Consider the following 12,802-nt stretch of genomic DNA (forward strand, 5'->3'; position numbering starts at 1 on the left):
GTGTCCCAAAGGAAGCAAGGATCTTCCTATGCTTTGTGCAGAGGGAAACAGAAATCACAGCCCCCCGAGCTCAGGGTGTTATACACCATGAGTGCCCACCCTGAGTGCCCCATGGGGAACAGCATCACCTGGAGAGGGATCCCCCAGAGCCCCAGGAGCAGAGCTGTCCTGAAGGCAGTGGGATGGAGGGGAGAATAAATCTGCAGTAACAAAAACAAAGTGTCAAAAGACAACGCTGATGAGGTGGAAAATAGAACCAGATGTTCCAATTTGTGGCTGTACAGGAGTGGAAAATGAGGGAGAAACTGATAAGGCAATTCCCCCCCCCCCTGTTCTTGCTCTGATGCTCAGTGGGGCTCTGCACTGCCCAGCTGTGCTGGTGGGAGCACAGCCCAATGCTGCAGACCCCACATGCATGCCTGAGTTTAAGCAGCTCTGTGTGCCAGCTGTGGTCATTGTAACCCATCTGAAAGTCAGCATACAACCAGGTCTGAGCGCTGCCCTTTAATGAGATGTGAGGTTTGTACTTCCATCTTTCAGCAGGAAAACAAAAAAGCAACAAATGCCCACCCAGCCCAGGAACCGTGCTGTGCTGCCCGTGATGAATGGCACTGAGCAGGTTACAGCCCAGCATCCATCAGCAACCAGCCCAGGGTGCAGGGTCACGGGGCAGCACACAAGGAGAGATCAAACCCCTAAATCTTAGGAAAGCAAAACAGCTGTAGGAACTCAGATCTCCCACCGAGCACGAAGTGCTGGCTGCTGGTGAGTGCTGATTGTATTCTGCTTTGCTCAGGGTGCTGCGTTTCAGTGCTGGTGTTTCTGCAGCTGCCTGTGGGTAAAACAGAGCTTGCTGCTGTGTCTGGGTGAGCACACAGCCCAGCTACATCCTGCTGGTACAGCCACAACATACAAAGCAGCTCCAAAATCTCTGGCTGCCATGCATCCCATGACCCAACTGCACCCGTGCAGCTCTCCGCTCCCATCCAGGCTGTGCAGGCTCTGGGCATTGCCCTGGGCTCATCACTCAGCCCCATAGCAGTGATGGGGCACTGAGGATGTTCCCTGAGCTGGAGTCCATCTCAAGCTGAGAGCCAGGAGATGCATTAAGGAGTGCCCATCCCTGCTGTGTGCCAAGCCATGTCCGTGGGCCAGCTGCCAGCAGCTCAGGGCTGCCTGGCTGGGGGGGTTTATTTTTCAGTCGCATAAAGGGAACTCTCATTCACTTGCAGACTGTGTAGGCTGGTTGGAACGTCGAGATGTGTCTCCGTTCCTCTTTGATAGCTGTCTGCAAACTGGATTCAGAGTCATTCCACCATCCCCAGCACCCGGAGGGCTCCGGTGCTCACAGCAAATCCTCTCCCATCACCTCCCAGCCCCACCAGTACACAGCAGCATGGGTGCCTTCCACCCATGGGCTCTGCCATGGCACACACACAGCCCAATGCAAAAGAGATGAACACCCCACAGCTAAACCCAATGTTTAACCCGGTTTCTCTCTTTTAAGGATCTTTATGCATTAGATCTAGAACCATACCGCTATTCTGGAGTGAACCTGACTGGTTTCAGGATCCTCAACGTGGAGAACCCCCACGTGTCCTCCATCATTGAGAAGTGGGCGATGGAGAGGCTGCAGTCTGCACCCAAAGCAGAGCTGGGGCTGCTCGACGGTGTGATGATGGTACGGGACGTTGTGGTGTGGGGTGTGCTGAGGGTACAGGGTACAGGACATGGTATAATGGGGATGTGGGCTGTGATGGTGGTACGAGGCATGGTGATGGTACAAGGTGTGATGATGGTACAGAGCATGACAATGGCACAAAGCATTCAAATCCAAAGCCTTCACTGCTGCCCAAAGATAGAGCACAATGGGGTTTGTCTCCCCAGGCAGCCCCCAGAAGGAGCAGAGCACTTGGCTGGACTGGGCCAGGCACTGTCCTGAGATTGATGCAGAGAAGAAAAGCCACAGCTATGCCCAGAGACAGCTTCTGCCACAACTTTGATGACTCCTTTTAGGGCCTGATGGCAGCTCTGCTTCACTGAGTTACGGCTCGGAAGGTGCAGCACCTGCTCACCCATCTGTCTTCCCTGCAAGGCTGTCTCTGGTCCCATAACTGCTGACTGGCTGCCTCCCGATCCTTCCCACAGGTAGCACAGCTCCCAGACTTTCACCTTGAGAGGTCTCCTCGTATCCCTCTATTCTGCTTTATTTTCCCTAGGAGAACAGTCACCTCACTCTTCTCCTTTCACTCCTCTGCAGTGTTGCATGCAGGGGTGCAGGAGGGTCTCAGCACTACAGTAACACCCCATTAAATTACCTGGACATGTCCTAGTGCTCCTCTCCCAGCCCCAAACACTTGCTTTTCATGTTCTCCTTCCCCCTTGTGTATGAGCGCATAGCTAAGATGCTTTCATGTAAGGCAGCTTTACACTCCTTAGGCAAAGCAGCTGAAATAAGAAAGCTCTGTTTCTATCTCCTACATACAGAATTAGCTTCTCCATTTGACAACACAGCAGTCCCAGCACCAGGAACAGCCCCAATAGATGCACACAGACAGATGATGCTGTGCCAAGCTCTGATTTCAGGGCAGAGCTGTGCTCTTTCAACCTGAAGAACAGAAACCTGCTGTGGCTCTGCCCTGTATGCATGGATGTCACCAGTGCTCTGCAGAGCCACAAATGTTGTTCCCTTCCCTTTAGACAGACGCGGCCCTGCTGTATGATGCTGTGCACGTGGTGTCCGTGTGCTACCAGCGCGCCCCGCAGATGACAGTGAATTCCCTGCAGTGCCACCGACACAAAGCCTGGCGCTTCGGAGGCCGCTTCATGAACTTCATCAAGGAGGTGAGAGCCCAATTTGCAGCTTTAATTGCTCAAAATGAATGCAAAGCTTCTGCAGCAAGGAGCAATGTGATGTACGTACCTGCACACATGGCAGAGGGTTCAGTGCTTCCAGGGCTATGAAAACCCTCTCTTGCCCCCCTGAGTCCCCACACCAGCACCCCATGTGTTGCTCTGGCTGCAAGAAGAGCCCTTTGTAAGAACAAAGGAAGGCAGAGCTGCAGGGAGATGGTGCAAAGCCACCAGTGTGGCTTTGTAGGAAAGTCGCCTTGTTTACCCCCAGGCCTTTGGGAGCTTCTGGGGTTTTTTGCATGGGATGTCAGGGAAATGCATGCAGCAAAGGATGCACGCTTAGGGTTGCACCTAAAAGGCTGGGCACAGAATCCCATAAGGTCCTTAAACATGAAGACAGAAGCACACTGCTGGTGTTAGGGTGCTGCAGCGTGCCCTGCAAACAGCCCTGCACCCAGCCTGGGCAGCACAGCCGTGCAGCTGTGGGAGCAGTGAGAGGGATTGCTCCCATCACAAGCAGAGAATGAACCTCCTCTTAATCGGCTCTGCAGATTAAATCTCTTCTTTCTCTGCCACTCTCTCTCCCCTTTTTCATGTTTTGTTCCCTTCTGCGGAAATCTGCTCCAACTGGCTGCCAAAAGACAGTGTAAATAATTTGTTTGCTTGGTTCCTTTTGCAAATTACCCTGAGCTCACACACCACTGCCCTCCTGTCGTTTCCCATTCTGGCACCAACACAGCACAGCGCAGGGATAAGTGTGCCCCTATTGCACCCCGAGCAGCACTGCCACACACTGTGAGCATGGCTGCATTGCCACCTGCTGAGGTCACACTGCAGAAGGGCCAGCACTCCCACAGCTGCCCAATGCTCGGGACATTCAGGCTCTCATTCCCTTCAGGAGCATCAGCATCCTGCCAAAAGCAGCTTTTAATTTATGAGCTCAACCCAAGCTGTCCCAGAGCCGGGCTCCCCGCAGCCCAGCCATTCATCAGCACCACAAGGATAAATGCAACCCTCAAGGATGCTGTGATGAATGCAGGAGTTTTGTACTGAGTCATCACAGCCCAAACAGCTGTCGGACACAAAAGGTGTGAACCAAACCAGCACGGGGACTGCAGAGCGCTCTGAACATCTCCGTCTGCAGAACGCATGGAGGTGGTCATTAATTAATCATGTTCTTTGGGGAGAAAGAACCAGGAATGGGACTAATTAAAAGATAGTCGAGCGGAGGGCGATGAGCTTGTTTACGATGCCAACTGACAGCCCTGTGTTTTTCCTCCCCCTTTCAGGCCCAGTGGGAAGGGCTCACCGGACGCATCGTCTTTAACAAGAGCAGCGGTCTGCGCACAGACTTTGACTTGGACATCATCAGCCTGAAAGAAGACGGCCTTGAAAAGGTAGGCAACATCTGTCCTGCCCCAGCACAGCTCTGACGGCTGCTGGTTGTGTTGTTTTCTGGGTTTTATATATATAAAAAAAGGAGATTTATTCTGCAAGATTTCTCTGATCTCTCTCCATGCCTCTGCTGTGACTCACGGCCCCGGAGCGATGCGTGGCAGATTACAGATCCCAGCTGCAGGAATGCTTGTGGCACTTCTTGGGGACAGAGCGTGGAGCAGAAGGAATGCTCACATCAGCCATTAACCTCTGCTCACCCAGCCCGGGGAAAGGGGGGGGGGATGGATAAAACTCATCCCATCCAGCTTCTTGCTCAGCTTGCTCACAGAACAACAAACAGCCCTTGAAAGCATCATCTTGGTGTGATTTCCACAAGGAAAATTGCTTGGAAATAGCACTGGCTTATTACAGGCTAGGTTCTGGAGGATGTACTGTGTAGTTTCATTAGCCTCTGTGTTGTTTAAGGGATGATAAGGAAAAAGTAAAGTGTGTTTTCTGGCAGACCCAAGAGCTGGGCTGCAGCCTCAGCCCCTTGTATTGATGCAGGTCTTGGGGGGACACCATGCAAACACAGCAGCCTCAAGGTGAGGTCTGTTTGTTTAAGGCAAAACTGAGCAGCCCGAGGCTGCCTCATGGCCACCACTGACCCCCACTGGGCTCCAAACCTGCACACGAGGATGCTCCTGGAGCCCTTTGCAGAGTGATGCTGAGTGCTGGCTGTGCTGAGGACTGTGCAGCAGGTTTGCACGCTCCAGGGCAGCCATCCATCCACACTCTGGAGCCGTCTGCTTTCAGACAAACACAAGGTGCTGGACTGGCAGCAGTGACAAGGCACTGAGCCCTGTGCCTGTGGGCATGGATAGAGGATGGATCCCAAAGGGGACACCAGCTGGGAGCAGACGGGAGCAGCCTGCAAATCACCAAAGGGAGCAGATGCCTCCTCAGGTTGGGGTTGGGAATCAACTGCAGTGCTCACAGACTGCTTCCATCCCAGCTCCCAGCTCCTATCCCATCCCAGCTCCTATCCCAGCCCAGCTCCTATCCCATCCCATCCCATCCCAGCTCCTATCTCATCCCATCCCAGCTCCTATCTCATCCCATCCCAGCTCCAATCCCATCCCATCCCAGCTCCTATCTCATCCCATCACAGCTCCTATCCCATCCCATCCCAGCTCCTATCCCAGCCCAGCTCCTATCCCATCCCACCCCAGCTCCCAGCTCCATCCCAGCTCCCTTCTCTCCAGCAGAAGCTGTCGCCGCACTTTCACATCACTACAGATGCATATATTCTGTGCTTCCAACAACAAACCTCCAGCTCAGCAGAGCCCTCCCCTAGCAGTGCATCTCTTGGTGCCGAGAACAGAATATAGAAAGCATTATTTCAGATAAACCCTGTGACCCCCAGCCCCATTTGCTCACAGCCCACCTCGCACATGCTGATCCTTGTATCCCAACTGCTTCTTTTTTCCCCATACAGCCTGAACTATAAAGGCAGCAGCACCCAAAACACAGCTTTCAGGAGTGCTGGGATAGCAGAGAGATGTGTGAGGCAATGCACAGTGCATCCCCATGTTGCACATCCGTCTGTCAGGTGCCCCATAGGAGCGCACTGTTATCAGTGCTGTGTGCCACACACCACCCACAGCTCCATATATATTGCATGCAACTTTTGTCTGCAGCAATCCCAACATTTTGCAGCTCATCTCATTGGCTGAAAGCTTTATTTGGGCTCCAGAGGGGCTCTCAAGTATCGATGTCAAATCTCAGCCGACACCGTGCTGCTGTCAATGGTTAATCTGAAAGAACAGAATGCCAAACGGCAAACAAATCCTGCTCGGGTTCTGCATTATGTAGAACAGCTTATGTCTGTTGAGCTTTAGGATTGCACTCCTGATCCCGATACCTCCTGGATGTTCCAGGGATTACCGAAGCATTAACTAAACCTAATTACAAGTGCTTTGACTATCTGAGCCTCACAGCTCTCTTAAGGCACTTGTTTTCTTTTTTCCTTTTCTTTCTGCCATTTTTTTTTTTAAACTCATTACTTCAGCCTTAAGTTCCATGGATTTCAGCCTCATCCCACACAGCTGTAAGCAGAGGAGATGCACTCAGACCCCCCTGTGCCCATTAGCAATGCAGACCTTTGCATTGCAGCTGCTGGGATGGAGGTGGGGGGGGCAGAGGGGCTTCACTTCCAACACTCAGAGCCTTTCACAGCACTGATAGAAACTCCTCTGGAGTTTATGGGGTTTCTTTGCCAGACAGCATCACCCATTCCAAAGCCTGCTGACCCCACAGCATGCTGTCATGATGCTCCTCCTGCCTCCAGTGCTGCACGGTCCGGGTTAACAGGCTTAGAGCTGCCCGGCCAGCTTCTCTAAATAGAGACATGTTTTGCTATTTCTGGGTCAATAGACACCTTCAAAGCCTAACGACTTATTGAAATTGACAGCTGGAGAAAAGCAGAGCACCTGGAGGAGCCCAAGGGGGGGGGTGGAGGAGATGTGGTGCTCCCTGCAGCTCCCAGCACCTTCCTGGCAAGGCCCCACTCAGGGAATTAAAACCAAACTCTGATATATTTTTGCTCCCTTTAGTTCTTCTTTGCCCCAGCCCAGAGCTGACAGTCAGTGTGTTCTGACCCCCCTTTGTTTTGGGGAGACAAGCTGATATCAGTTTTGCTTCCAAACGGATGCAAGTTCTATTTCCAAGGAACACTGCTGGTGTTCTAGCAGCTCACCTCCCATCTTCTTTCATCCTTTCAGGTGGGGACGTGGAACCCCTCCAATGGTCTGAACATCACTGAGATCTCCAAGGGACGAGGGCCCAACGTCACGGACTCGCTGAGCAACAGATCTCTGATTGTCACCACTGTGCTGGTAAGAGACTACAGCTCTTCCCCCTTCTGCCCCCTGTGTGCACCCTTAAGGAGTCAGGACACCCCATGGGGACCCCCAAGGCTTCCTTGTGAGCTCCCACAGCTGGGCTGCACAGTGTCCCCTATCAGGGATGCTCATGTTCTGCACAGTGATACCAGGAACAGCCCCATACCCAGGCTGAGCTGTGACAATCGTGTTTCTTTCCCTCTCCTAAGCACGTCTTTGATAAGCCAGCTCTGAGTAATGCCATTACCCAGCAAAGCACGGCTGCTTAGTGGGCCCCTCTGCTGCCAGCTGTCACGCTGCATTTTGTCCGCACGTTGGCTATTGGATTTGATGGCAGCCATCAGATCAGAATGAGTTTTTATTTTCTATCTAATGAGTTATGACGAGTGCCATTGGTTTGGATATGGCCGTATCGTACAGTGTGGGTTCGTGGAGTGCCACCATGGGAGGAACAAGGAGCACCAACCCCACACAGCCAGCTCACAGCCATGCTGAGGGACCACTGAGGCTGAAAGCTTTAGGCTGTGCAATCCAGGGCTGTGTATGGGACGGTGGTAATGGGAGCAGCCACAGCTCCCCAGCAGATATGGGTATGGAAAGCAACAGCCACATTGGGAGCTATGGCACAAGTGCAAGTGAAGTGACAAAACAAAAGGCATAGGGGGGGCGAGGAGGATGTAGGGGGGGAACTGGGAGGTGCAGGAGCCCTCAAGGGTGAGGTGAGGCCATGGGACCACAGGAAGGACAGGGATAGATAGAGCTGAGAGCTGGGGAACTCATCTGCCAGGGTCAGGATGGACTACAGGGCATGGAAATGTCTACTTGGGGTGCCCTCCAAGACCAGGGTGTAATGCAAAACGATGGGGCTAGGACCAGTTCCTATGGACCATACTGGGTCCAGTGCTGTGCACAAGGTGAGGGAACCATGCAGCCCACAGGGAATACACTCAGTTTTAATCTGCAATCACTGCACCTTCACAGACCGGGCTCTAAAAGCCCATATCCCTAAACTGTATGTGCATTTGCACTCTGCCTTTGTCCTGCTGTGCCAGAAAGCCAGAGGAGGAACCTCAGAAGGGAAAGCATGAAAGGTTATTTTTTCCCTTTTTTGCTCGTATCACAGCAACTTGTTGGAAGAGAAATATTACCCCAGCAGTCAGCAGCGCTCTCCCCAAGCAATATGGGAACTGTGAAGTTATGAAATTGAGGGCACCTTCACTGAGAAATCGATTAGCAAACCGAGAGAGCTTGTGAATTGGATGTCTGGCCATTTTCAGTAATAAATTGTGAAATAGTCCGTGAATAAGTGGTTCACAGAGTTCAGAATTACCCCCTAGGAAATGTTTGAGACCTGCAGATGCATTACTGAAGCGGGCGCCGTCCTAATGTTCAGCGCTTCGGCTGTTAAATATGTATGTAATCCCTACAGCGCTTCCCAAAATTAATAGTGCTTTATGGCAGCTCTGGAGCTGCCGTATTTATATCCAGACCCATTGACTGGACCGATCCACAAACAAAGCACTAATTCCAGAGATAAAAAAGAAAGCTGGGGAGGAGGTGTTGGGGGGGAGCAGGGCGTAACGGAGCCATGTGCCAAACTCAGCCGCATCACAGCGGTGCCCCTATGTTGCTCTGTGCTTCTGCAGACTCTTCTCTGTGCTGCAGGCAGACACCAGCCCCATCCCTGCTCCCCAGCACGGTGCCGGAGCCCGGCCCCGCCGGCAAGGACGCCAGCCTTGTGTGCAACCCTCACTGTGGCCATTTATCAGCTGCTGCTACCTCTGCCTGCCTCCCAGCTCCTGCCCGCTGCTTCCAAGCTTTTGCCATTCCCATCTGTCCCCTCCGTGTTTCCCCCCTCGGGCTGCCCTTGTGCCCCCCGTTCCCTGCCCTTGGTGGTTGCCCATGCCTGATGCCATCCCAGGCCGTGCCGCTCGCTGCACCAACACCTGCTATCCATCACCCCATGGGCATGGAGCACTTCTCTAGTCCCCACTCCCGAGAGCAGAGCCCTGCATCCCACAGAACAGAACCAAACTGGGGGAACATTGGGCTGCAGCAGCCACACACAGAGCCTGCTGGGCTCAGCCCCAACCCCACAGCATGGGGGGCACCCGACCGTGCAGAGCTGGCTCTCCTATTCATCCCCCTGACCTTGCAGTGCCCCTCAGCACTTCATTTCAGAGCATGAAATGGATATTTTTGTCCCTAAAATCCCACCAAATGGAAAACAGTTGGCCGCTCAGAAGAGGCAGAATTAAATTTTGTGGGGTAAACAAGGTTGCTAATTAGCTGCTGCGCCGTGCAAAGTTAATTTACTCCCAGCGTGTCCCCGTGCCAGCACAGCCTGGCGAGCTGACCCTGCAGCCAGGCTGAGCCATAATGGGGTCTGTGTTCCCAGGAGGAACCCTTCGTCATGTTCCGCAAGTCTGACACGGCTCTGTTTGGGAACGACCGCTTTGAGGGGTATTGCATTGACCTGCTGAAGGAGCTGGCCATCATCCTGGGCTTCACCTATGAGATCCGCCTGGTGGAGGATGGCAAATACGGAGCGCAGGACGACAAGGGCCAGTGGAACGGGATGATCAAGGAGCTCATCGACCATGTGAGTGGGGCACGGGGCTGCAGTGGGGCTGGGGCACAGCGTGGCCAAAGCTGAGTGGCACAGCCAGAGGACACGGGCAGTGAGTGGGGTACAGATTTCTCCTCCTATATCTGCACTTTTAATGAGGCAGCTTGCAAAAGTCCACCGACATCAGTGTAACTCCAGGGGCAGCCCTGCTCTTGCAGCTGCCAAAAGGTCACTTAGCCTGAAGCCAGGACACACAGCCAGGGGATGCTGAGCTCCCTGTCGGGTTCTGCCTCCAGCACATCCCATGCTCCCCCCCAGGCCCACTCAGGGCTGTGGTGTTTGTACAAAGCTCTCCTTCCTGCTAAAGGTCTCTGGAAGAAGAGATAAGGGCAGAATTCACCTCTGATCTCCATTGCCCAGGCAGTTGCTACAGCCCTACAGCTACAGCACATCCCTCCCTCCTTCAGTCCTGTCCCAGTGGTGCAGCACTCAGACCCCCTACCAACCTCACTGACACCTCCCAGCCTCACCGCTACCTCCTAAATTCATCTGCTGCATTTGCAGAAAAAAAGACAAAAATAATCTCTTGTACGTAGCAGCCGTGATGCTCTTCCAGGCCGTGTGAGAAGGATGCATTTGCTTGGTGAGTCACTTTGGTAAATGAGCTTTGCTATGAGCAGATAACAGAGCATTGTTTCGTGGTGAGACGGCAGAGCTGGGGCTCAGGGATCTAGGTTGTGTTTCCAGATTCATCTTGTCTGCCTTAAATGACATTGGACAAGTTGCTTCTGTGCAGTACTCGCTCCATCTGTAAAATGCAGATGATAATGATTACGTCCCTTAGAGGGACACGGTGATGCTCCATCAGTTTGAGAAGCACACGGCAGTCCTTAGATGGCTCATCCTGGAGAGGCAGGAGGATGGCAAGGGCTCACGAGGACAGCCCTGGGGACCAGGACACGTTGTCTCAAAGGGGAATGTGCCACAGGCTGTGCAAATCTGCCTCTGTGCTTCTGCTTCCAGAAAGGTCCGTGTAGCTCCAAGTACAGATTGAAGGGTCTCTTACACAACAGCCCTGAGTGATGTGCATGACATGGATGTGTGACACAGGATGTATCCCCTGGTAGCATGCCAGATCACAGCATCCCTCAGTGCCAAGCAGGTCCCTGCTCCCAGCACAGCAGCCCCACTGCAGGTCGCTGGGGAACAGCTCTGAGCAGGAGATGAGATATGGGGAACAGCAGCCGTGCTGTCACTTAGCCTGACCCGTGTCACTTCCAATGTCCTGCAAGACGTTGCAGGGCTCTCAGGGGTTTTTCTCATCTTCCTAAGGCTGAAAGCGACAAGCTGAGAAGATACGGGGAACAACCTCATTAAGTCATGCCCTGCATTCACGGTCAGTCGGCACTGAAGCATTTCTTGGCCACTTAATAAAACAGTACATTAACATTCAGCAACAGCAAAGGGCCAAACCCTCTTCTTGCGGGTTTCCTTGCAAGCAAGCATCAGGCTTGCACTCTGCCTCTGACAGGTACGGCTGGGTGCAGGCTGGGCAGTGATTTACAGCTGCTGCCCAGGCCCTGTCTGAAGCCATTCTCCTTATCTACACGTCGTTGCTTTTTACAGCAGTGTTTATGTAAAGCATTAAAAAAGAGAATCTTCAACCAGTTGCGGCCCTTCCTTAGCAGCAAAACTCCTTCCTACCATGCAGGGAGAGGAACAACACCTGATAGGCACGTGGGAGAGTTCAAAGCCATTCTATGCCTCTTAGGAAACATTCTGGAGATGGCATTCAGACACAGTGAAGCCATCTCCTTCTCACCTGCCCAAAGCAGGGGGGCTTTGGGAGCTCTCAGCACATAGACAGGGGTAGCTCCCACCCTATGGGCTGTGCTGTGAGATGCCCAGGCAGTGGGGTTGCTTGGGAGGTGTGATGATTGAGTTTTGGGGTGGTGATGCTCAGCTCACAGCAGTGCACACTGCAGCACGTAGTGAGGATGGGCTGTTTGCACAGCGTGCTGCACTGCTGCCTTTGGAGTCGTACATCCTTCCCCTGTCCCTTCTGATCCAGACATGCCTGCCCACAGGCAGCGATGCCTCGGGCTATCCACCCTTGTGCAATTGCTTTGTTTCAGTCTGGCCTTAAGCATAAACAGGAAAAGCAACAGCAGTCGGAGCCACTCACAGCCTGACCTCATCCATGATCTCCAGGAGCAGATCAGCCCAAAGCAAGCAACCCTCTGCCCTGCACCCGCCTGCACAGCAGCATCCACCCTGCTCTGCATCCACAGGCAGTGAGCAGCAACAGCACATCTCTGCCCCACATCAGCACTGAGCTGTTACTGCTGCTTATTCCTAGGAATTATTATTGATACAAGCAGAGCAGCTCTGTGTGCCACGGCCCATCCATCCCACTTGTAAATCGTAGCTGTCTGCCCAGCAGAACGGCTGCAAATCTTCTGTGTTGTTTGTGGGCAGAACCAGCATAAAAAAACCACAGCGTGAATCGTTCTGGACATTTTGCACCAACTCGTTCACAAATAAAACTTCCCTTCTGCTGAGACACCACAGATCAAATTTCCATTCAATCTGAAAACTTCTTGTGGGAATAAAAAAGGCGTGAAAAATAATAGGGTTTCTAATGGAAATCCCTGCCAATGGTAACTATAGAGAAGATGTAATGTCTATCCTTAGGGACGATTTATGACAGCTGATTTAACACTTTCACAATAAATGGGCATTTATTGACGGTACGTTCTGGCAGAAATACATATTGCACCACATTGCCACGTTCCCATTAGCGCTGTGCACTGGTGGGTGTTTATCTCAAGTGCTGCAGAGTGAGGATTCATCTGGGAGCCACTGGGCCAGCAACAGCAAAACCAATTGCTGGTGGATGAGGCTCTTCTTGTTTTGCCTCTTGTTTATGCCCTGCAGGAACCTGGCGTTGGGAGGAGCCCCAGCAGCGGTCTGCATCCTTCCTTTGTACCCAGCACTGATAATTGGGTGCATTCAGACTAATCAGACCAATGGAGCAGCTGATTGAAGCACCCTGCAGTGCAGGGAGCAGCCCCAGCTCTGTGCTGGCTCCCTGCTCTTC

General features: G+C 52.8%; 1 protein-coding gene across 1 annotated transcript in view; it reads left to right on the top strand.

Moving 5' to 3' along the window:
• Nucleotides 1-12,802, top strand: part of GRIK3 (glutamate ionotropic receptor kainate type subunit 3) — a 65,619-nt gene that overhangs the window by 37,779 nt on the left and 15,038 nt on the right. The window contains exons 6-10 of the mRNA XM_015883756.2: nt 1,508-1,681; nt 2,701-2,844; nt 4,143-4,250; nt 7,014-7,127; nt 9,532-9,735. Of these exons, the coding sequence (XP_015739242.1) occupies nt 1,508-1,681; nt 2,701-2,844; nt 4,143-4,250; nt 7,014-7,127; nt 9,532-9,735 (744 nt within the window). The remainder of the gene's footprint in view (nt 1-1,507; nt 1,682-2,700; nt 2,845-4,142; nt 4,251-7,013; nt 7,128-9,531; nt 9,736-12,802) is intronic.

The sequence above is a fragment of the Coturnix japonica genome, chromosome 23 (genome assembly GCF_001577835.2).
Source record: "Coturnix japonica isolate 7356 chromosome 23, Coturnix japonica 2.1, whole genome shotgun sequence".
NCBI classification, from domain to species: Eukaryota; Metazoa; Chordata; class Aves; order Galliformes; family Phasianidae; genus Coturnix; species Coturnix japonica.